The sequence below is a fragment of the Seriola lalandi genome, unplaced genomic scaffold (genome assembly GCF_002814215.2).
Source record: "Seriola lalandi dorsalis isolate HSWRI2012SDOR001 ecotype SW California unplaced genomic scaffold, Sedor1 jcf7180002054676, whole genome shotgun sequence".
NCBI classification, from domain to species: domain Eukaryota; kingdom Metazoa; phylum Chordata; class Actinopteri; order Carangiformes; family Carangidae; genus Seriola; species Seriola lalandi.
Window position 1 is genome coordinate 21489 of NW_019525229.1, and position 24768 is coordinate 46256.

Genomic DNA, 24768 nt, shown 5'->3' on the forward strand with positions numbered 1-24768 from the left:
AAAAACACAATGCAAGAAATAATTGAATGAACAGATAACATTTAAACCTCTCATATAGACTTTATTCCAAAAACATCTCTTTTATTACCTTCCGGTCACTGTTAAACAAAATGGAAATGACAAAGTAATTATTATCATCTAGAGAATATAAGTTAAATATAAATAAGTTCATTTTACTTGTCAATTGTTAACAACAATGCAGCTTTGAGCTTTGTCAGGTTCGCTGTCTTCAGAATTGGAGAAGCATTTGAACATCCAAAAACATGGTGTGTCAGAAAAAAAGTCACATTTCAGAATAAAATCCCACATCAGGCCAACATTTGATGGTGGCACTAGAACCAACCATAAGCAGAATATCAAATTATCTTCTATTTGAAAATCTACTAATTTAACACTACTGGTAACTTAATCTGCTTATTATTATTATAACATCAAACTATATGTGCACACAACTCAGAAAGGTCTGCAACATGCAGCACATGTAATCTGCTGAAATTAAAGTCTTGTTGTCACAGAATAAGAAAGGAGAGATCTTAACCCTCTAAAGAGCATAAAGTCGCAGTGCGTCAGTGTTTCACAGGTGGAGAGGAGATGGATGAGACACTGCCGTCACATGAGTCAGGACCTGGGTTTTAACACATGCATTAACTGATATGTTAGTGTTTTTTTTTTTTCTTCAAAAAATAAATTTGAAAAAGTCACATTTATCTTGTTTACAAATGGTCACAATGTAACTTTGATTTTATCAGCCTTCAGTTCAGTCTCTAAATGGAAAATCCCAAACCACCACTTATTTACAATACATGCAGGGCCAGGATGAACCACTGAAAACAACTGATGTCACAACGAAAAAAAAAAAAAAAACAGAAAACATATCTGATATTAAGTGTATCACTCCTCAGCAAACTCTATTAACTCCTGTGTCCTGCTTGTCCAGTAAGTACAGCAGACTCCATAAATACATATTAAAAGGGGCAACTGCAAAAACAATGACATTTAAGACACTTCCCGTGGATTACCAAAGTAAATTTTGCACGCTGTCTTTGAGTTTAAATAAATTAATCACAAAATAAAATATTTGTCTCAAAACTTTGACTCAACTCCTCTATGTGACTGACTCGTCCATTTCTCTTCCTCTTTGGGGAATGTTTGCTCTAACTTTTTTAAACTTTACGACAATCACAGAAAGCAGATTTTGTAAACAAATGCATGTAACATCTCAGAGCATGTGAAAACTTGCTGAGTTAATTTGAACATTTTGTGCCCTTTGCATGGTGCTCACATTGGCAGGGTTGAGGGTATTCAGGCTCCCCAGTATGACACACACTAAGACTGGATGCGCTCACGGTATTTTAGGATGCTGCTTTGGATTAAAGCTCATACCAAATGGTATAAGAATGCATGTTGTATCATTTACGCAGCTTGGTGAGACTATTATGGATAGATTTAACCGTTTTTGTAATGTAAATGTGTTTGTAGAAAGTTTGGACTTGACCACAACATCATGCATGGGTGTATTATCCAATGGTCACACTGCAGTCACTCAAAATCACATCATAACATCCTTCATTGTACAGCCCCTAACACAACAAGCAAGTGGCTACTAGGCCTACACCTCTTGTCTTTCTGTCAATGCCAGTCCCCACATACGATCGAACCTCTCAATTTCCCTTCATCTCGTAACTTCTCTAACTTCTCTTTCATTTCATTCCTCTCTTCTTTTCTTCCCTCCTCTTTCACTCTCCCTAAATGGTAGATAGATAAAGATGGATAAGCTTTTCCTATTTAATCTATCCACAGCTCATGATGTCGTCACTGAGCAAGAAGACAACAGCTTGACTAGTAAGACTTGTTGACAATCTTCTTTTTTTCTACAGCTCATTGCTCATCAGCAAACTCAGCCATGATGTCATGCACCCAGATGTCCCTTTCTTCCTGTGAAGTGTCGACCAGGAAGACCGTCATCTTTCTGTCCCACGGGTTAGTGGCTTCCTGTATGGTCTCCAGCTGGGCCACGAGTGGTTTCTTCTCCACGTGGTTCCTGAAAACGATGGAAGCTTCTTCTGACCACTGCCTCGGCTTCACGCCTGTGGAAGCGTGACAGAGAGGAATGAGTCAGTTATCAGGTCCAGTTCACTGTCACATAAATGACACCGCTACATACATAAAAGAAACATCTGGTTGGCATCAGATAGGCAATCACTAGCTTGAGCTTTCCTCCCAATGTTGACACAGTGCATTTACTACCTTCTCTGCTCAGTTATCAAATGTTATCAACACGCTACCCACCTAGAATGATTATAATCCAAACCTGGCTTTTGCAGTAAAATGAAATACCATTGCATATTTTAATTAAGTTATATTTAACTTTACTTAGCATTTACTGGGCCTTTACAAAAATAGAAATGTCTTCATTAGTGCAGGTTTAGATTAAATTTGACTCAACTTAATTGTCATTGCACACATTATGTAAAAAAGTTTAGCATTTAACCAAATCAAATATCAAATACACATTAATACATTAAATACAATAAAATTTAGATTTAAATAGCAATGCTCTATCCACCTAAAAGTATATATCTATATATATTATATAAAGTATCTATCTATCTATCTATCTATCTATCTATCTATCTATCTATCTATCTATCTATCTATCTATCTATCTATCTTTCTTTCTATCTAATCTACCTGTTTACCTTGTCTTAATTTTCAAAATGAATCTGCCAAATAACATGTTTTTGACATGATACAAGATCAATTTTCAATTTTCAATGTCTACACAACAAAGTATTTGAATAACTTATTATACATATTTTTCTAATTGAATTAGTAAACAAATAGAGGTGATTGATGCAGCTCATTTTACCGAAATTCATGCTGCTTGATGAATCTCTAAATATAGAATTAAATAATTAATTGAATAATTAAATAATATACAACATATAGTGTACAACAATTAGCTTTATATTTTAATCATCATGAAAAATTCTCTTTTGTCGTTCTTTTTCTTTTTGGGTGGGTAGGGGGACATTTTGTGACTTCATCAGTGTCAACAGTAGAGAGCTGACTCAACCCAGGGATGCTGAGATTCATGGTCAGTCCCTTAAACCCCCAGGGCACCATAAGTAAAGGAATTCATAATTTTTGCTATTAAGATTTGCTGTGACATTTGTTCCATTGCACAGAAAATGTTACAATGGAATTGGATGTAGCCGAGGCTCATGTAGAGTTTGAATCATCGGACTCTACCCAGGCAGAGCTTCGTGTGTAGTTCGACTCTACTCACCAGCCAGCTGAGCAGTGATTCCCTGGAACGGCAGCTGTCTGAACTCCTTGATCAGAGGTCTGAGCTGGGTGCAGCTGACCAGCTCATGTTTACCATAGTCCAACTCATAGACAGACACCAATCCATTGGTCAGAACTCCCTTCACCAACACACGATGCCAGCTAAGAGAAGAGAGGGGTGAAGACTAGTTATAGGCAGAGCACAACTGTTTCCATTTGGCTTGTTACCAAATATCCACAACAGACACAGACCTCAAATGCTCGGTGGAAATCAGAGTAATAGATCCTACTTTTATTTAGTTAGCTTTGAGCCAGAGCTGTCGGTGTTTAAAAGCAGTATCTAGACCGTTCAAAATCGTAACAGCTTTGATCAAATTTTCCCTGTTTTCATGAAAAGAAATTAAATTTCATCATTGCTTAACTCACTTGTTCTCCACTTTAGCAGCATATATCTGATTCTTCTCTATGTTGAGTGGTTTCTCTTCAGTTTTGTTGTAGTACAGAATCATTTCTCCCATCAACACCACCAGTTTGTACATATCTCTCCAGGGCTGCAGCACAAAGTGGCCTGGATGGCACGCCACTGACACATATACATCTATGTTGTTTCCTGAGAAGAAAAGATTAAGGCTACAGTCAGGCCAGATACTTAACTGTCCTGCACTAATGCATACGTGACTGATTTAATGCCATGGAATTTTTTAAATAGCTATAATCAGTCCTTTCCATTTCTTCTTCTGTTAAATAACATTACCAGCTGGGGGAAGCTCTAGTAGTGGTGGCAGCTGGAGAGAGGGTGAGGGGGATGATGGTGTCTCTGGTGGAGTGGTGGTGGTGGTAGTGGTGGTTGTTGTGGTAGTGGTGGTGGTGTTTCCTCCTCCACTTCCTCTGGGTCCTGACAGAGCCCTTCTGAGATGAGGCTTGGCTGGGACAGAAGTTGACGTCGGACTACCGTTAGAGGAGTCACTGGTGCTGGAGGTCTTGGAGGATAAACTGGGTGTGGAGATCTTAGCAGGGCTGTGAAACGAAATTCACAAACAAGAGATTTAGTGTGTAAAGTATTACATAAGATAGACAGCAAAGCAAGAATATAGGTGAGTATAAAGCAGCAGATAACCTGTGGCTCGTCAGGAAAACATCTGGTTGCTGTTTAAACAGGTCAGACTGGGCCATCTGATGGTTGAGGCTGCGGGCCGGGTCGTGGAAGTTCTTATCGGTGAACAGGTGGACGTAGACGCAGCGCTTGGTTTCGTCCACCTTGGCAACCTAGGGGGCAATGAAAAGATGGATGTGAAACATACACGAGGGAAGACCTGAGGAAGGGAGGATGCAGGTACAGCATATACAGAGAACACAGACAAAAACAAAGAAACTAGACACCACATGTTTAAGAATGGCGGAAAGAGAATTACCTTCATGCTACAGTCAGTGATGTTGAGCACTTTCTCTCGCAGCCACTGGACAGCATCTGGAGTCCAGGATCCAACACTGACAACCAGGTCTGCTAGACAGCACTTCACAGCCTAAACACAGGTTGTTGGATGCGTTTTGTTACCGGATGTGTAGTATAAGGAAGTGATGAAGTACATACAATTACAATATTACATGACAATCTTTGAATATTTAGTTTCTCTTGACTGTTTTCCATTGTGTGTCTATGAAAGACTGCTGACCTGTGGTGGGATAGCCATAAGGTCACGGAGGAACAGCGGTGGGATCTCTCTCAGCTCAAACACCTCTACAGATGCCTGGACACCCATGTCGATAAACAGGATGTCCAGCACTCTGCTGCCATGGAGGTTAGTGATCTAAACACAGAAACATAGACAGGGAAACACAGAAGACTTTCTTTTTGAGCTAAGATCAACAAGGCAGCTACACCTGCCTCCATTGTGCAATTGTAACTTTATTCTTTTTGTCTAACATAAATCATATGTGGACATGTTTAATAATTCACAGTCTGTACTCCAGGGAACAGTGGCGTCTTACCTCTACACGGGACCATTTGCCTTTGTAGCGGGCCATACATCCTTTCCCGCAAAAGGGTCTGGACACCAGGAACTCTGAAGTTACCTGGAATAAAATATATTTCATCAACATGTGTCATTGAGAAACCAGAGTTGTCACTGTTATCTTTGACCTACTTTGAACTACTTCCTCTGGATTGGTGAGGTTACTGAGTATGAGTAACTGATGCTTTATAACTTCAATAAAATTACACTGTAAAAGCTCACAAGCATTTCACAGGTCCACCCAGGTTGTTGCAAGCGTACACTTCAGTGACTTCAAAGATTAGGACTCTAGATTTGTCGTTACTTGAAATGGAAAAGGGTTGACGTTTTAAGAAATTAGAAAAGCAGATGGTATAATTATGAATTAGAGTTCTGTTAACCATCTTACTTCTACATTTATTACAGCAGTAGGCTCCAGTTGAAACATTTAAATGTTTTTGGGGTGGGCCTACATGAAATGGACACATTTTGGGGCAGGTACCACCCCCTAGGTGTACTTTTCCAGGCTATGAACTAAATGCGGTGTCACCCATGTCCTCTGTTGGACATTCCCCTTACCTTTCTACCAGCCTGAGACAACGGTTGGCCTAAAGCCACATGACCATATGCCCAACCCATGTTTGTAGGAGCCCCATTGGCAGATATGTACCAGTATGTGTTTGCATATGATTGGTTGTTTTATATTTTTTCTGTCTCATACTTCCCCTATTTAAATGTTGCTTGTAATGTGTTTTGTGATGACCCTGATGAATAATGAAGTTCTTCTGTATACTGCAAGTGCTGCTGGACTTTTGACCTCTTTCAACTATTGATTACTAAACTGCAAAAGTTCTTCTATGAGCTTTTCATTCATTACTCTTCACCCTATTTTCCTCAGGTTGCGGAACAATTGCAAGTATGAAAATGTTATTACTTTCCTGTATGCTTAACGGTTTCATATCCACTGTCTCTGGAATAGGAACATCAGATTGGAAGAAGACATTTCAAGACTCCACACTATGTTTACCTAAACACTGACGTAGAGTGTTACTGAGCTCCAACCACAAGGACAGCAGTGGCACACCTAGAAAAAGCATCGGCTCCACTGTGATGCTAACAGATTAAGTGGCTTGGCAATGTCTTAACTCCAGATTATCAACCTAATCTCAATCTGTCCACAACTCCGCCTGAGAGAAGCAACACAGCACAAATACATTTCACAAAAAGATTTTAAGATGAATGTGTGAGCCTACTCCGTTCACTCCCTGATAATATGGAGCCAAACTAAACATGCTGGGGTGAGCGCGCGCACGCACGTACGCACGCACACGCTCACACACACACACACCCGCACGCGCGCACACACACACACACACAAAGCTAAGCATCTGGTCAGACATATAAGCATATGACAAGGAAGGTACATACTTTTTTTTGTGTGCACCCCATATGTGTGTTCTTTTTAAAATAGTAATTCTATATAAATATATAAATACTGCTAATGCATTGCTGCACTGACAAAAAAAAGGGTGACATGTAAAGCTACACAAAGAAAAGACAAACAAGAAAAATAAATGGATAGAACATAGAGGAGCAAATGGGCAGTCCAAATGCTCTGAAGACTGTAATAAATACAGAGACATAGTTCCAGAGTCAAGAGTGGGCCCCATAAATGAATAAAATGATTTAATGATGTTAAAGGACAGAGGTCTATAACCATAAACTTGGTTTGTAATCATAAAGGCTGGTGTTACTGTCAACATATTGCATGAATAGACCAAAATCAACAATGCATTATGCTATCTCTCTGTACTTTCACACTTACCTACCCTCTCACTGACACACAGAGCTAAACTAACTGAATTCTACTGAGGACAGGAATCTTTTTTTTCTTAAAGGCTCAGTAATTTATTTTAGCAGTTAGCATTACTTAAACAAGAGTAAATAGTGGTGACTAGTTTCTGCTATGGATTAATAAACGTGGTGTGGGTTAACGGCACCAGGACAATACTATGGGATGTACTTAAACTAAACAACAGTGGCTATGTTCGTTATAATGAAGGTCAATTAGTGCGAGAGCAAAGCTCATTGATGTGTAAATAGTAATGTATAGCATTACTATTATAGCCATAATAGCAATAATGTTTTAAATAGTTTTTGGTTGACAGTGGAGGCCTATGGCACATTTGGATTACCAACTGAAAACATAAAAGCTTTTACAGGGACTGAGACATCAAACACATCATGATGTTAACCTGTGAGTGGAAGTACGTCTCGATATTCTCCAGTATCTCATTCAGCTTGGCAAGGCCTCTGGATGGCAATTGACAGTAGATGGTCCCATCTGAGCAGACACTGCTGACAGTCACGTTCATATAGGCGCTGTTCACCTGAGGAGAGCGACTGATAGAAGTTTAGTGTGTTGTATACTCTCACTCACACACACACACACAAAGACAAATTTAGCTTCTGTACCTGTAATGGGCTTGCTAGCGTCTTGTCCTGCAAAGCTTTCATACAGGCAGCGTTGATGTTGACATCATCATCCTGCGACGTGTCGTACAGGACGACAAGAGGAGTCTGCCCTCTCTCTAGGATCTCAGCCAATAGGATCCTACCACTCGCCATCATCTCAAACTTCTTCAGCACTGCAGGCTCCTGACAAAATGGCTCCAGACCTGGACAGACATACACACACGCACACAGACACACACACTGGTTACATCAATTTGAACTAGAAGCCAAATGATCATGGTGAAGAGAAAACAGGAGAAGCAAGAGGATAAAAGAGCTTCTTTCTGATCAAAATAACTGATTTGCTGATGATGTGTTGATTCAGACTCACCTGCTAGCTTACACTTGGTTGCCTGGAAAGGCAGTTTGAAAAACTTCTCGTTCAGCTCGAACACTTTGGTTTTGCTGATCACCTCTGAGAAGCCATGATCCACATAGTACACCTACAGAGCCAAGGGTAAGGACAATAGGGATCACTACTGTTTCCTCTCATCCAAACATGATTATTCATTATCATTTTTACACACTAGAACCCTTTGGTTTTAACAGGAGGGGGGATTAAGCAGGATAAACTGGGATGGTGGCATCTCAAATTATTTTAAAAAATGCATATAACTTTTTTTTTAATCATATGATTTTATTCATCTATCTACTGACTTTCAAATAAATTTTGAATGTTTCAACAACAACCTTGGAAAGTAAAATAAAAGAGGAAATCATACTTGACCTCCTAACCGTTCCCATATCTTAAGCAAATCATGCTCATCCTTACAGTTCTTGATCATTTACATGGCATTCCATCACTAGAACCCTTGGTTATTTCCTGTTTTTGATCTCTCACCTTGACCTTGTCGGACATGACCTCACAGACTTGTGCCCGCAGAATCTCCTCTTCTTCCTCAGCTCTGACAGCAACAAGTTGGCCCGAGCATGGAGATGACAAAGGAGTTGGACTGCTTTGGTCCAGGCCATAAAACTCCCTCATTTCATCCTCCATGGACTCCTGGGCCTGGGAGTAACCCTCACCAATGTACCTGAAAGAAGGGAATAGACAGTTAGAGATCCAGGAACTACTGAGTCTTGCAGCACATTCATATTCACAGTTCTCTCCTACCTGAGTATAACTCCATTGGTGTTGGTGGCCTCCACCACCAGCACAGAGGGGTACTCCTCTTTGGGGATCTGCAGAGAAGGCACCGCATGGTTACTGAGCCTCCTCCCCAGCTCCTGCCTCACCCTCAGCTCCTCCTCACTGGTTGAAGAGTTCCTCCTATTGCAGTTTTCATCCTCTCCTCCTCCCCCCTCAGTGCTGCTCCTCCTGTACAGGATGGCCCTCTTGGGGTTGTCAGGCATCGGGTAGTCAACAGTGCAGATGTCAGAGAGGAGATGAAGGTTCTCCAGGACATGTCCAGGCAGTTTGGTCTTGTAAATAAATAAAATATAAAAAAATATTAAAGGCAGCTTGCTCCAAAATTATGTAATGACATGTATATGGTAGTCTTTTAAAGTGTTACTGACTTTGTAGGTGTCCTGGAAGAGCTTGGGCAGCGCATGTGCCCACAGGCCGTTGGAGTACTTTACCAGCAGCTCTTCCAGTTTCAGCTTCAGGTCGGGGCTGAGGGTTGCAGGGGAGGAAGGAGGACTGGGGGACGAGGAGGACGATGGCGGAGACCGAGGAGAGCGAGACCCAGAGCGAGTCAGATGGGTGGCGGGGAGTCTCTGTTGGGCAGGGGAATGCAAGGGTTTATCTGTCGGGGCGTTTGAAGTTGGGGCGTGGGCAGTGGTGGAGTTTGGGTTAAGTATGGGTGAGGGGGAGGATGTAGTGGTCTGTTCCTTGGCTGGGTAGAGAAGAAGCTCTGATGGGTTGCTGCTGCAGGTTTTCTCTACCTAGAAGAGAAAATGGAAAGGACTCATTATAAAAGACTGAAAATGAAAACAAATTCATGAATTAAGCATTGTTGTTACAATAATACAGTTTTAGAATTGATATTAATTTGTTGTTGACAAGAGTGAGTGCATCATGACTTCTTCCAAAAAATGTTCTTGACATCTAAACAAAATCTGTAATTTGTGCCATATAAATAAAAGCAACTTGAATTGTCTCAATGTAGATGATAAACTAGTATGACAAAGGATTACTTTAAAATTTGGTCAATAGTGTTTCTATGTGGAGGCACATTACATACAAAAAAATCTAATGTGGATTTTAAATTAAACTCAAAACCTGTTTATTTCCCCGTCGAATGTTATCAGAATAAGCCGAGGTTCATGAATTAAATACTGCTGAAAATGGCACTCTATTACTTGCTTTCATCCTCCTCTGTGTTCTCTGGAATATACAGACTGATATAACATTGCAGGTGAACTGCTTAACATATACAATATGACATCATAACCTATGCAAAGTAGACTGTACAAGGCAAAAAGATTAAAAATTAGTTATTTCCATTGCCATTAAGAATTTGCATATAAAGATCATGCAGTCTTTCATTGGTACCATTGTATTAACATTTTATCACAAAATATATGTAGTGAATACTGAAGGTATTGAGTGTATTTTGTCATAATTCCCATATTAATTCTTGAGTTATGGACAAAAATGTGTTTGTGAGGTCACAGTGACTTTGACCTTTGTTCAACAAATTCTAATAAGTTCATCCAAGTGAATGTTTGTGCCAAATTTAAAGAACTACCCTCAAGGCATTCCAAAGATTTTGTATTCATGAGAATGGTGTGTACGGACAAAAAGAAAAAATAATTCCTCTGGCATAAAAACAACTTTACAGATGCAGGGAATACATACAGTGCATATGTGTGTCCAGGTCTCCAGGTCTTTGATGGCCTCAGTGGGCAGGTCTTGTTTGTACAGCTCTCTGTAGATTTGAGGAAGCTTGGATACCCAGAACCCATTGCTGTACTTCCCCAGGATCTCCCTGATGCGACCCTGGACCTGCTGAGGGTTGTAGGGCTTTCCTTTACCTGAGCTGAGGCTCTCATTCAGATTCAAGGGTGCTGGAAGATCAGAAATCAAGAAGAGAGATTACACATACACACACACTGATTCAGGCAGATACTGCTTCTACAACGCTGATCCTCTGTCCTCTGAAACTGCTGGATTGCATGGTGTGCTTTTCTCCAAAACAAAGGCATTTAAGTCATGAAAGAGGAAGGTGATTTGAATTACAGAAGATAGAAAGATCGAAGAATGATAATGAGGTACATCCACAACCCAATACTCTTCCTTTTGCCCCTGCATATGCCTTTACGTGGACTGGAATTCCTCTATGGGTTCAAATGAGCTACAGAAGAAGAGTAGGAGAATTTTCTATCCAGGGGTCTCACATTAAAGGAGCTAACTGTAAGTTTTGCTATTGTTACATAGCCAACGTTAGCATTAACAACCAGTCTAGAAGAAACTTTGCAACATCAGCATAAGGCTGTCTCCGGCCGTCCATGCTAACCAGCTAGCCCCGGTCTGGCCGGACTGTCTTGTCACTTTGCAACGCTGACTCACTGTAGTGTTTGGGCTGCCCTGAAGAAGTAGCATATCATAAACTATTGTACTGTAAACAGAAGGATGACTGAAGCTCTTGGTAAGAGTGGTAATCAAAATAGCTGTTAACGCTAACTTTGGCAATGTAGCAATAGCAAAACTTAGAAAGAGCTCCTTTAATATTTAACATTTCCTCTTCACTCAGGGTTGTCTCTATATAAAGGAAGTACAGGCTTTTCAACTGGTCAGTATCACTGCTTTAACAGTTTCTTCCTGTCTTTAGGGGCCTCAAAGTGCTGGACCCTTTAAAATATGTGCCTCAGAACTATGCAGCTTATTACAGGTCAGTGCTTTTCCCGAGGCCATACATGGCGCTTCTTCAAACAGGCAACATGATAACAAGCAGATCCTTAGTTTAAGTAAAGGCTTGTGGGAGAGGAGGAAGGCTCACACAGACAACACAGACACTTGGGAGCTGATATAACTTCAAACATTTTAAAATAGACCTCATGTCCACAGGAACCTCAGAAAGGCAACTGAGATGGGGTTGCTGTTTGTTTCTTTTACAGATGACAAACCCATGAAGGTCTGTCAGAGACAGATACAGAATTTGACACTTCACATGATGTCACAGCCTGACAATGAAGAGCTGTTGCTTACATAGTAGAGTCTTCAATGTAAATGTCCACTGGTGGTGCTTAGAGCAGCTGGTCACTATTTGAATTGTTTGCAGTAATATAGGCCTTGGCAATGTTTCTGTTCGCTTAGAGGACAAAAAGCTACACAAAATGTATTTTGAGCATAAGACAGAGCAGCCTGTCCTACTTACGACCAGTCTGTTGGGAGTTTCTGGAAAGGTGAGCGTGTACCTCCTTATGAAACCGTGAAGGAAGGGTCATCCTCTTGTCTGACCTGGACACATGAGAACACAACAAGCAGGAGGATTTACTTTCTTTGGCTTCTGGAGGAGAAGACAATTGTGAACAAGACAGACTTTCTCTCTTTTTATAACCTCCAAATCCAGTGACATCTTTCTAAAGTTTCTTTTTCTAAAAAAAAATCACCAGGTTTAAGTTTTAAGGCTCATCTAGGTCTGGCTCTGTGTGGCATGGAAGAATATTACTTCTAAGCAAACTACTGTCTGAGATCTTTAAAAAGGATTTTGCTCAAATCTCAAAGTCTAACCAGATAAAAGTTCAGTGCAAGACAAAGTCTTTTTTTGGTTTGTCCTCAGTATGACAGTCCATTAATCAAACTGTCTCCATCCCCCATTGGTCTAGAGAACAATGGGTTTTGGGATACTACACATTGGCTAGTACATTGCACTGCAACATATTAGGTACTGCTCCTCAGACCTAGACAGTGAGAAACTCTGAATGTACGGAGAGATCTCTATATTATTTAACATATCCACTTCTTTTTGCACATAACAATGAATGATTTAATTTTAGTAATCGTATCTTATAGGTCAATCCTCTTCTTTCCGCCCCCCCTCCCATACCCTTTGTCATTAAGATGAGTTAGCTTGATGGTATAGTAACTACGTTGTTTAAACTTTTCCTCCCTTCTGTCTTGTCTAAGCCTATCGTCCCCTCTCTCTCTCTTCAGGCACAACTTCTGGCTCACTCAGGCAAATAGCTAAAAATGGAAGCAAGCAATCAATAAACAGAGCGAAAAGGCTATTCTATACGTGACTCTCAATGGCTGTGAAAAGGTTTGAAGGACTTCACTGCCCATACATACAGTGGCTTCAGAGAGTATTCAGACCTTTTCACTTTTTGCACACTTTATTGTATTGTAGATTTTGTTGTAAATAGATAAAATTGCCATTTTTGTCCATCACTATACACTCAATTACCCATAATGAGAAGCGATACATGTTTTTATAAATTTATGCAAATATGTAAAAACGTAAATCTTAATTTAAAAAACTCTTCAGACTTTAATTCATCACTGTGTAGAAGCCCCATTGGCAGCAATTGCAGCCTCGAGTCTTCTTGGGTCAGTCTACAAAAGCTTTGCACTCGTGGATTTGGGCAGTTTATTCCATTCTTCCTGGCAGATCCTCTCAAGCTCTGTCAGATTGGACAGTGTCTGTGAGCTGCCATCTTCAGGTCTCTCCACAGATGTTCTATGTGGTTTAAGTCTGGCCTTTGGCTGGGCCACTCACAAACAGCTAGAGACTTGTCCCAAAGCCACTCCAGCATTGCCTTGGCGGCATCTCTGGGGCATTGTCATGCCAAACCATCACCCCAGTCTAAGGTTGTGTGTTCTCTGAAGCAGGTTTTCTTCAACGATTTCACTGTATTTGGCTGCATTCATCCCTCCCTCAATTCTGAGCAGTCTCCCTGTCCCTCCTGCTGAGAAGCAGCCAAATAGCATGATGCTGCCACCACCATGCTTCACCATAGGGAGCTGGTATTAGCCAGGTGGTGAGCAGTGCATGGTGTTCACCAGACATAGTGCATGAAGTTCTACCCAGAGGGTTCAATTTCTGTTTCATCCAACCACACCTCATGCCCTGAGTGTCCTTTAAATTACTTTTATATGCCTTTTACTCAAAGTGGCTTCTGTCTAGCAACTCTACCATAAAGGCCTGATTTACTGAGAGCTGCTGAGATTGCCATTCTTCTGGCAGGTTTTCCAATCCTGCAGAGGATTTCTGAAGCTGTTTGAGTGACTGTAGGGTTTTTGGTCACCTTCCTGACTGCCAGCCAGACAGCCAATGCTAGGAACTCTAAACTTCATCCATTTCACGGTTATTGAGGCCATTGTGCTCCTGGGAGCACTCAGAGAATTAGAAGTGGTTTTGTACCATTTTGTATCAGTTGCCCTTTCTAAACTATGTGCAATCATTTCAGTGTTCCACAGGTGTACTCCAGTCACATTATGAACACTTCTCAAGGATAAATACAGCCAAACAGGATGCACTGGTCTGAATACTTGAATGAAATGAGAGATTTCAGGTTTTTATTTTTCATTTTGTAAAAGTTTCTAAAACATGTTTTAATTTGTAATTTTGGTTAATGAGGGTAGAGTGATGGAGAAAATGGAAATATTATTCATCTAAAATGAATCAAATCTACCGCACAATAAAGTGTACAAAGAGTGAAGGGATTTGAATACTTTCTAAAGCCACTGCAGATCATGGAACATAAAGTCAGAAATCTGTGCACTCCACTGACCTACATTTTTTTACTTTGTGGCTGGTGGAGGTGGTGAAATGAAATTGCAACAGTCTCAACCACCACTGGTGGTCCCCTGGACTGAAAACAAATGCTTCAGGAGTCAAGTTCGTATGTTACTTATAGCCTAGCCTTCAATCCATCACTTCCTGAAGTGACCAAACTTGGCTTTGTAGTGTAATATTTGTTTGATGGAATAAATGTGATGATGTCCATTAGCAGCAGTTGAGAGGAATTTCTTTATTAGAAGCCTAATTTTTACTCTTCCATAAAAATGAAGCAACTTTTGAGAGTACAAAGGGTACAATGCAGTCTAAAAGAATAACAGTAAAGTTGGCACAAAGTTAGTTAAAGTGGTGGTTTTCTGGAGCCTGTTAGACCAAACACAGTACTTTCATTCTTCCATTATTTTAAAACTTTTGCCAAAGGAACCTGTGATTTCACTGTGAACAACTTTGTTGGATTATGGCTTGAAAAGTCCCAAGTGGAGCCAGCATTTGCCTGAATGCGACAAAACTCTTTTAAAACAAAACTTCAGCTGTTATTTTAATAAAAACTGGTTTTGTTAAACTGAAATTCGCTATTGGCTGTCACATTACATTTGCTGAATTTACCACTTGCACTCCCATAGTGTGTTCACGCGCACGCACACACACACACACGCATACATACATGCATACACACACACACACACACACACACACACACACACACACACACACACACACACACACACACACACACAAATGATGATAGTGCCAGCATACTGTCCAATGGAAGTTCTAGAGGGATACAGAGAGATGTGCTGATTCACTCTGTGTCGGTTTAGAAGCGTTAATCTACCAAAGAATAGAGCGGGGATTAGAAAGGGCTCACATCCCCCCTGCTCTGGGCTCGTGTCCTCTGCCAACACACCAGGCTTCCCACCCTGTTGCCCCATTGTGCTGTGGAGGGCCAGTAGCCCACTGAACACCCATGGTGACACAGACAGAGGACTGATGTCAGTTGTTTTCACAGCGGACAGACGAACAGAGCCGTGGATGCATGGAAGTGGGAGAACAAGTCAATGAGCTGAATTAATCTTGATTCATTGTTTAAGCAATGCAAATAGATGATATCTAGCAATGTTGGAAAGCTTCTTTAACAACAATAAATCAAATGTTTAACTCAATTAGGATCATGGTGAATTACAGTCGCAGTATGAAGACAAATACTATTAGAATGAGTATTGATTTTATAAAATATATTTGTGCCAATAACAAGCAAAAAGAAAGAGGCAGACAGAGGGAGAGAGAGTGAGAGGAAAGATGCACACAGAGAAAGACAGAGAGAACCAGAATAATCTAGAGAGCACATCATCAGGCCAGTGCTGAATAAGCAGCAGCAGGGAGGCTGTTTGCACTCATAAACCAACCAGAGTTCAACCAAGCTCCCATTCACCAGCAGCCTATTCTGATTCAGCTCAGACCACACAGGTGGGGGAGGGTGGGGGGGTAGAAAGAAAGAAAGAAAGAAAGAAAGAAAGAAAGAAGGAAAGAAAGGAAATATCTTGAAATAAGCCCCAAATATATTTCTTAGATCAACTATCTTATTAACTATCTCAGATTGTCATAGAATTTATGTTGAAAGCAGCACAATGAGTCTACAGGAAACTGTGAGACCTTCATTCATCTACTTGGATTTCCAAAACAGTGTGGAAGCTGGGTTGGTGACTTCCACATATAATTGCACTGTAAAATCCCACAAATGTGTAGAGGCAAAGTTAAATTATTGTGATGTGAGCTGAAATTGGTCTTTTCTAATTAAAAGCCTGTAGAAATTCTTACTCTTTGGAATTGCAAAATCTAGATTTTGTTTTATATTCCTCAGGACCAAAAAGAGTTACTTGAAATTAATTTGCCAAAATTTCTTTTTATCCAATACAAAAAAGCATCAAATTGATCAAATTCATAGTCACATAGATGCATTACTCTATTAAATTTTTCCTCTGTTTCCAGCTGCTTACTCCCATCTATTTCTAAACCCCCCCTCCTCACTCACTTCTCCACAGGTGGGTTTCCTTTCTTGTTGGATGTGTTCTGATTGGACATCTTGTTTGGATGTGCCCCAGTCTTACTCTCTGACTGGCCATCCCTCATGTCCCTGGCCTGTCTGAAGTCTCCATGTCCGGCCCCTCGGCCGCTGCCTCCTCCTCTACCACCACCTCGCCCGCGGTGGTTCGGCTGCCTCAGTGAGGTTTGAGGTTTGGCTGCAAAGTGAGAGAAAGAAAACAAACAAGAGAAGTTAAACTATGAACTTAAAGAGTCAGGGCTGTGTATCTGTCTGGATGGCAAAGTGTTATAGATAGTGAAATATCTGTAGACAAATTGGATGTGATGAATAACATCATAGCTCCAATTAGCCAGCAAACAGCAACAAACACAATATCACAAATTAAAAATGACATTATCTATCAATATCTGCATCTTTGCTTATGCTATTGGATTTGTCAGTTTAATTGCCCAACTGGATTGTTTAAATATGAGTGGGAAAGGTCAAGGAAATACACCTATTTGTGTTCTTATAATTCAGAGTTAAAATAACAGTATGTAACTTTTTTTTCTTTTCTTTTCTTTTTTTTTAATGAAATATGCTTAACGTGTAAAAGTGCTGCCAAAGGCTTCTGTGACCCAGGCTGATTGAACAGCCTGGTGGTAACACTGCAAAGATATTCCCTTCAAAGTTTTTGAGTGAGCCTCGCCCTTATAAGGGGGACAAAGTCAGGGGTGGGAGCTCAAGGCTGTTTCTGGAAGGCACACTATGACTGACTCACAGGCCAGCAAGCTCCTGATTCATGCATCAGCTGAGACAGCGTACACAGCAAGGATATAGGAGAGTCTCATGCTAGCCCTAGCTTGATTTCCAGAACCTGCATATTGCAGCTTTAAATGAGAAGATTGATATACGTCTCATGTCTGTGGAGCTACAGCAGGAAGTAAGTTAGCTTAGGTTTAGCATCAAGACTGAGAGTAGAGGGAAACAGCTAGCCTTGCTGTCTTTAAAGTTCAAAAAACACACCTACCCACACCTATGAAGTTGAATCATTAACTTGCTGGGGATGAGAGTCCAGGAAGTCAGTGCATCCACAGAAGTTAGCTATAACAAATAATTCTCTGTAAAGCCGCCTTGTCATTTTTACATTATGGTTTGTGTCCAGATTAAGTAAACAAGATTCAACATGAACATTTTCAGAACTTTACAGGTGCACTTTTACATTTTGGAGATAGCCATGATAGCTGTTTCACTAACTTTATGTTAAGCTAATCCATGCCTGGCTCTAGCTCAAGAGTTAAGACATGAGAGTTATTTCGATCTTCACATCTAACACTCGATAAGAAAGTGACAGGGAGTATTTCCCAAAATGCTCAACAATCTATCTTAATGCCTAAAAGACTTATCAATAACTGAAGAGAAATAGATTGTTTCCTCGCTGCACAATTCAGGAGACTGTGGTTACTCTAGGTGAATGAAACTACATGTGTAAATATAAAAAGAGCATACCATCTAATATAGCATATGGTATATACAGGTTATAGGCTTGAAACTTAACCTGAATAATAAAAATTAAGCTTTTTTTGTTGAAAGTTTTTTTTAAATTTATCTCCTCAGTTTAATACCGTTAACATCACTACTAGCATGATTACTTTTAATATGATTACAACATCGAGTGAGTGATAGTCACTGTCTGTTCAGTAAAAACCCCCAAAATCTAACTGCAATTATCCTAACACAGCAGCTACCAGCCCAGTCCCTTATCACAATGGTGTTACATCATTCAAGCACAGCATGACATCACATTTCTGCTAAGTGACATCCTCATTATACCTTGTTGTGGATAACCCTTAGTCATTTCCCCCCCATCACTCCCTCTTCTTTTACAGTTCTTCATCCTACAGTTTGTTTTTATCTTCACTCTTTTCTTCATTTCTCTCTTCCTCAGCAAGGTCTAGAACTTTCTCATCCTCTCTCTTCTTGCTGAATCTCATTAAATCTTTCCAGTGACAAAACAACAACAAGCCCCTTCAACAGCCTACATATTCAAAAGTCATTAGTAGGCAGTTTTGATTTCTAAATCTTATTCTTTTCTCCCTGAGTGGATATGCTACTCATATCCCATGAGCTACTGGCAGTGAATCAATTAATAAATCAGCCAGTTAATTAATAGACAAATCTTCCAGAGACTCACACACATTACAGAAACTCAGCAGTCACACAAGCAGTCAGGCACAAGCTTAAATTCACATGCAAATATAGACAAGGACAAGCACTCACACACGTACACACACGCACACACTTCAGAGCAGACGCCGCGTCACCTCACCGGCATGGACACACAATCCCTGGTCTGTCTCTGCCTGAATATCAATATCCCCAGGCGGTGAAGAAGAGAACGAGAGGGAGTGAGGGAGAGAGAGAGAGAGATGGAGAGAGGTTGTTTTGTGAATCAGCTGCTCTTCGCTCGCAGCTCAGTCTCAGCTTGTATAGGCTCTATTAGCCTCAAATCTCAACACCCCACCCCACTCTCCCTGACTCTCTCCTTCCCTGTCATCTGTCCACCCCCTCCCTCCTTACCATTTCACCATCCCTCTGCCGTTCTTTTCCTCCAGTCCTCTTGCTGCCACTCCTCCTCTCTCCTCTTTCCTCTCCTCCCTGCACTACCACCTCCTGCATCCTCCTCTGACTCTTGAGAATATTCTGCAGCATCACAGTCAAGTGGAGGTGTATACGCTGCACAAGAGATTTGTGTACATGCTTCTGTCAATGTGTGTGCATATGTGAAGGTGTTTGTGTGATTGCATGTTTGCATATATGCATGAATCGTAGTTTTTATGAGTGTATTTATAGAGCAGCTAAAGTCAGAATATGATGTATAAAGGTTCAAATTTGCGTGTGTGTTGATATAACAACATGTGTGTGTGACCTGACCTCTTTGAACACATATCAGGCTGATACCTGAGCAGTGTTGAACATTGTGAATTGGTCAGCTTGAGTGTGCGTGTGATATTCTTAGAGCCAAAGGAAATGCAGGTCTCCTCTGAGCAACAGTTAAAACAGGCCAGCCATTCATCCACATCCCGTCAGGCTGCACCACGGACACATAGCATTTTACTAATGTTGCATTGTCACAGCACTGACACACGTACACTGGACACTTTCTAGTTCTCTCTTGCTGCAGTCCTGCTGCACAGTAGCACCAGCCCCAAGAGGAGTCTGGAAAAGGTTGGGAAGTATTGTGGTAGTAGAAACTGAGTGGTTGTTATGGATGCCAGGGAAGCCAGAGGAGAACAAAATATAAACCTCCAGGCCAAAACTTATATGGGGCTACATTAGTTTGATCAGTCAAATATTTTGTTGTGAAAAAATGTACAATAACAAACACAGCATAAGAGTAATCCATGCATTATTTACTCAGGAAGTAAGAAACAAGGGACTGAGAGTGAAACTGCTCTGTCATCATCACTATGCAGACAAGAGGGATTTTATAGAGCAGAGACATGCAGTCAGTGGCCCATTTGCCAAATCCAGGCCTTTGAGCATTTCAAAAAGGCCTTTGGTTGATTCTGAGGAAATGAACAGAACAGGCTGCAGCTACCACTGAGGGCACTGACGTCAGGGGTGTCATTCAGGCAGTTTAGAAACCCACATGGAGTTTTCATTCTCAATCAAAATGCTTCATGGGTGTTTTTAGGCTAATTCACTCTATATGCTACTCTACAGTACATACAGGGACTGACCCTATCATGAATTTTATACCTTTATCTATCTATTTATCTGTCTATCCTTTCTCTATTTGATCATTATTTCATTACTTTTTAAAAATCATTTTTCCATATTCACAGTTATATTAGGATTTACAATGGGATATCCTGAGTCATATTGTGTCATACCACATGTATATCAGTGTTGATATACACCCAAAAATGCTAGCATTTATGCTGACTTCTCTTTGCTATGTTGTCGAACATGTTTTCAATAGTACAGTTTTAATAGTTAGTAGTTTTCAATTGTTCTGTTCCAGTGTTTGGATACACACAAAGACCAAACACACACAGGAGACACCCAATACCAGTTGTTCTTGCAATGCAGCTAAAGTGCTACAGCGCTAAACACTGAGCAACAGAGTTGCCAGACTCATAATTCATAATTCTGTCTTTTAAATGTCCATATTTATTTGCACTCCTTCACTAATAAAATACAGAATACTGATTAAGTCTTCTTCAGCCTGCCATAGATCTTTGAGAATCAAAAGTATAACCACAAGCTTTCAAAGATTAGGCATTTTTAATGCTTTTGAATTAGATTTAAGATACACAACATAAAGAAGATGTTGCATGTATACTCCCAAAGTTTCTGTAGTAAGTGCAATAATATTGAATCCAATACGTAACTGATTTAAAGCCAACTTGTGACTCAATCAGTCTAAAACATCTGTGTAACTGGATAGAGCTGTGTGTTTTCTACAGTCGCCTGATAAAAGGGAGAGTCTATGAGATTACAGGTGGAATGTGCAGCTTGTGAAACTGGATTAGACTCCTTTTGGATATTGTTATGGTAAACACATTCAAGAGCATTGCCTTGCCAATTCTGTTTCTCCCTAAATTACTTTATGCATTTCCTTGCTGTCTCTCACACAGAAATTGTGAAATCCCAACTTGTTTTAAAACCTCCATAAATTAACTTTGGACTTTGATAAGGTAAAGAAATGGCTGCGTAGCTGTGTTACTGCTTGCAAATGCTCCAAGATGGTGCTCCAAAATCTTACCATTGAGGACAAGTGGTGCTGCTGGTTTGACCCTCATCTGGGTGTTGACCAGGTGGGGTCGGCCTGTCTTCTTGGAGCTGCGCTGGCGAGCCACCACCTTGGCTATATGTGCTGTCTCATTGGCCCCTGAGGCAAAATAGACCATCTGAAGAGAAAGAGGGGTATAGATACAGATGGTATTGTCAATAAGAAACTGATCACAAGATCGAGGAAGCTATTAACGCTACCAGCAATGAAAGATAATTATTTAATGTCACTTTATGGACCTTAGGTGTCATCAGTGTTTTGTTTTTTTTTTTATATCTATGTTGACTTTGTGAAGGCCATGGCAGCCTAGCATAACTAGTTAACTATAGCCTGCTATGATCAGTTAACACTGTTACATTGGGGAGACAGCTTTCAAATATTATGGTTGTGCCGGTTGTGCATCATTCAAATTATGCACATAGTAATTTGGATGTATTGTTGTATGGGGTCCTTCAACACTTAACCTTTATCCATGTAACACCAACATCCCACAGAGAAAATGTTACCAGCATTTGGGGGGAAGTCATAGCAGAGGAAATTTGAATAAAAGTAGCTCTTACACTAACAACCCACTGATAAGCAACCTGCTGTCATCAGTTTCTGAATTAAATCTTGATTGAATCTTTTTCAGTTATATGAAATATTGTGTTTTGTGGAACTAGTGACAAGAAAACACACACACACCTCTCCAGATCGGTTGCGCTCGAGGCGGACTACAGAGGGCATGCTGGCTAGTAGTGCATCCAAGTGATTGTGTCCCATTTGTTTATGTGGTATCTGCTCCCCAGTCAGCTCCTTGTACTCTGACTGTAGACGTGACAGTGACACTCCGCCCTTGTTGGCCTGGAGGATGGCCCGCAGCATCTTCTTCACCAGCTCCCCGTCAGCCATCTGAAAATAAAGCAGTCCATAAATAAGCAAGAAAATAAATAAACTGAAACTGTTCTACAAATAGAACAGTTTCAGTGCGGTTTCAAAAGGTGAAAATGGAGACACACACCTTCCAAAAAATAACAATGAACAAGAGATTCAAAAACTGAACAAATCCAAATAAGACTCAGTTGATATATTGACAAATGTAGAGAGTTGACAGAATATTTATTAGCACCACATAAAATGTGTAAATAAAAAAGAAACAAGCAAACAAACAGGAAGAAAATACTGCATTTTGTCAGTATTATTTTCCTATACCTTTTACAGCAGGAAGTAAGTAGTGATTGGCACTGATGATGATGCCATACTGTTCAAATTTGCATGATCTTAGATGAAATTCTCCCTGTGTGGCAATGGCTTACTGGTTAGGCAAGTTTTAATTAACTGCTGATCAGCTTTCCAGAACAAACACTGTATTTCAGTCAGTGCAAACCCCTGTGACAGACTGCAGAGGGATAGTTTGTTTTATATAGTCAGTGTCCATGACCACAGCAAGTATCTACCCCTTCTGTTTTTCTCCTGGGAAAGGGATTTTCATTTACTATTCCACTCATCTGTCTAATAAGCAAGTGTTCACTGCTGAATTAACTCTCCCAAATCCCCCCTTGTTTTTTAAAAGCCACCAAGTATTACTGTGGGCCCCTTGAGACATGTTTGTTAAAGTGCTTTAAGTTCAAGATGTTCCTGATTTCCTACCGCTGTTAAGCCAGTTACATTCCGTCTCCCTCCAGGAGAAACACTTTCAGTTTTCATTCTGGCTGGAGCCAAAACACCGTACAGAGGAAGTAGTAGGAGTAGTTTAAAGAACAAATCTGACACATCGTGTTTCATCGGGAGAGTGTGATGAAGGTTACAATATAAAAACTCGGTGTAATAGAAATATATGGACTTTCTGGCAAACTGGAGACACGCCCTCTACAAGCAGATTCAGCTTTACGCAGAGGTCCAGTCCAACTTTGAAGTTTTTAAAAACAGTTGGCCAGAAATAATCTTTGTGCTCTGCCCTGAGCACACCCAACATTAAGTATTAATATTACTTATGGAAAGACACCCTTGTTTGTGATAAAATGTTGTCTCCTTTAGAAACTATTCTCTATTAAATCTATGCTTTGAACTGAGGCTTTAGGTTTTCAGTACCGAACGTGGACGGTCTTGTGATGAAGAAACTTGTGACAACAAGTTACACTGGAAACAAGTGAAATGACCTTATCATGTTTACCTTAGTGGTAATAAGAAAAATATTTCATCAGGAGATGTGTTTGGGCCACTTGTTGATATGGCCACTTTTTTGCAGCGCAGACAGCACAGCGAAACTATGAATGACGTAACGCGTCACACTTCGACTCCACACCCTCCATCGGGACCAAACTATTTGGATGAAGTTCCTCTGCCTTTTTTCGTTTTCTGAATAAAACTGTCCTTAAATGGTCCGGTCTGATAAAACATCAGCCGCAGAATGTACTGGACCCGGTGAACTGTCCGCTCAGGACCCGATACCGCGCGCAACATCGACTTAAATCCTCCTGCCACCTCCGAGGCAGCGGCTCGTCAAGCTAGCTAGGAAACTCTACTGAAAGACCGGAAACACATAGACCTTGTCTTCATAATAAAACTTTAGAGACTCGTCGAATAGCGGTTACTAGGCATAATAGTCATACAAGTTTTAATTTTGAAAGTCACTACCGGAAGTAAAGTTTTGTGTCCTCGCTAGCTTGAGAGCTTTTGAGCCATCCGAGCCGGTAGTATGGAAGAGGGGAAAAATAATCACCTGGCAAAACTTAGCCAGGAGTGAGTGTTTTAAAAAGTCAATGTAAGTCAGAATAGAAGCTGTAAAAACATTCTACCTTGCTTTAAACAGACGGGATGGTGAAGTTAGGACCTGGTCCAGTCGCTGTCAGTGCTGTCACCGCCGCAGGGCTGGGCTGCAGCCGGAGCTCTGTCCCCGGTGTGTCTGCCAGCCGGTCCAGACACAGCCTCTCCTCCGCGACCTGATTGGTCGGCTGTGCATGGGCCTCTGGCTAATTACACGTCAATATGCATCAAGGGGCCGCGGCATAAGTCACAGGACACATCTCCTGTCCAACCCCAACGAAACGTCATTTCTTTGTCTGTTGGAATGTACAGTATACAAAACTTCTACTTTGGTTTAATTCAATTATTAGTAAACACCTGCTCTCTTTTCTCCTGAGGAAAGACAAAAACAAATTCCACTCATATTCATTCTTCTCATGAATAAATAATAAACATTCCGATTAATCTGAAGATAGATAGGATTAGAGTAGTTGTTTTTGGTTAAATGAATAATGACCATCCAGTGTGGCTTCTTCAGAAGAAAAAAGGAAAAAATAAAATCTTTGCATTTTAAAAGCAGGAACCAGAAAATGTTCCTCACTTTTACTTAGAAAAAGCTAAACAAAAACGTAAAATGCTTTATATTCGGCATAATATTTATTAAATGTATTATACATTTATTTTTTACATTTATTTGTTTATTTATTTCGAATAATATAATATTTTACATATGCATTAGATGCT

The 24768-nt window shown here is 40.5% G+C and overlaps 1 protein-coding gene across 1 annotated transcript; it reads right to left on the bottom strand.

The window, feature by feature from the left end:
• Positions 1-40: 40 nt before the first annotated feature.
• tdrd7b (tudor domain containing 7 b) lies at positions 41-24293 on the bottom strand. Its single transcript, XM_023421747.2, has 20 exons — positions 24078-24293; positions 21985-22191; positions 21274-21418; positions 16512-16719; positions 12116-12198; positions 10597-10805; positions 9312-9680; positions 8908-9215; positions 8635-8827; positions 8125-8236; positions 7755-7957; positions 7535-7669; positions 5278-5361; positions 4962-5096; positions 4701-4811; positions 4406-4554; positions 4043-4305; positions 3715-3898; positions 3290-3450; positions 41-2087 (listed from the first exon to the last, which is right to left on the bottom strand). Exons 2-20 carry the CDS (start codon positions 22189-22191, stop codon positions 1879-1881), a joined length of 3468 nt encoding a protein of 1155 aa, XP_023277515.1. The 5' UTR covers positions 24078-24293; the 3' UTR covers positions 41-1878.
• Positions 24294-24768: the final 475 nt, after the last annotated feature.

What these genes read in the sequence shown, in the direction of transcription:
- tdrd7b (XM_023421747.2), bottom strand. Translation starts at nt 22,191, where the DNA reads ATGGCTGACGGGGAGCTGGTGAAGAAGATGCTGCGGGCCATCCTCCAG. An exon ending in AACCAAGTGTAAGCTAGCAG is followed by an intron (nt 7,958 to 8,124) that starts GTGAGTCTGAAT and finishes ATGTCTGTCCAG; the next exon opens with GTCTGGAGCCATTTTGTCAG. An exon ending in TTATGGCTATCCCACCACAG is followed by an intron (nt 4,812 to 4,961) that starts GTCAGCAGTCTT and finishes ACCTGTGTTTAG; the next exon opens with GCTGTGAAGTGCTGTCTAGC.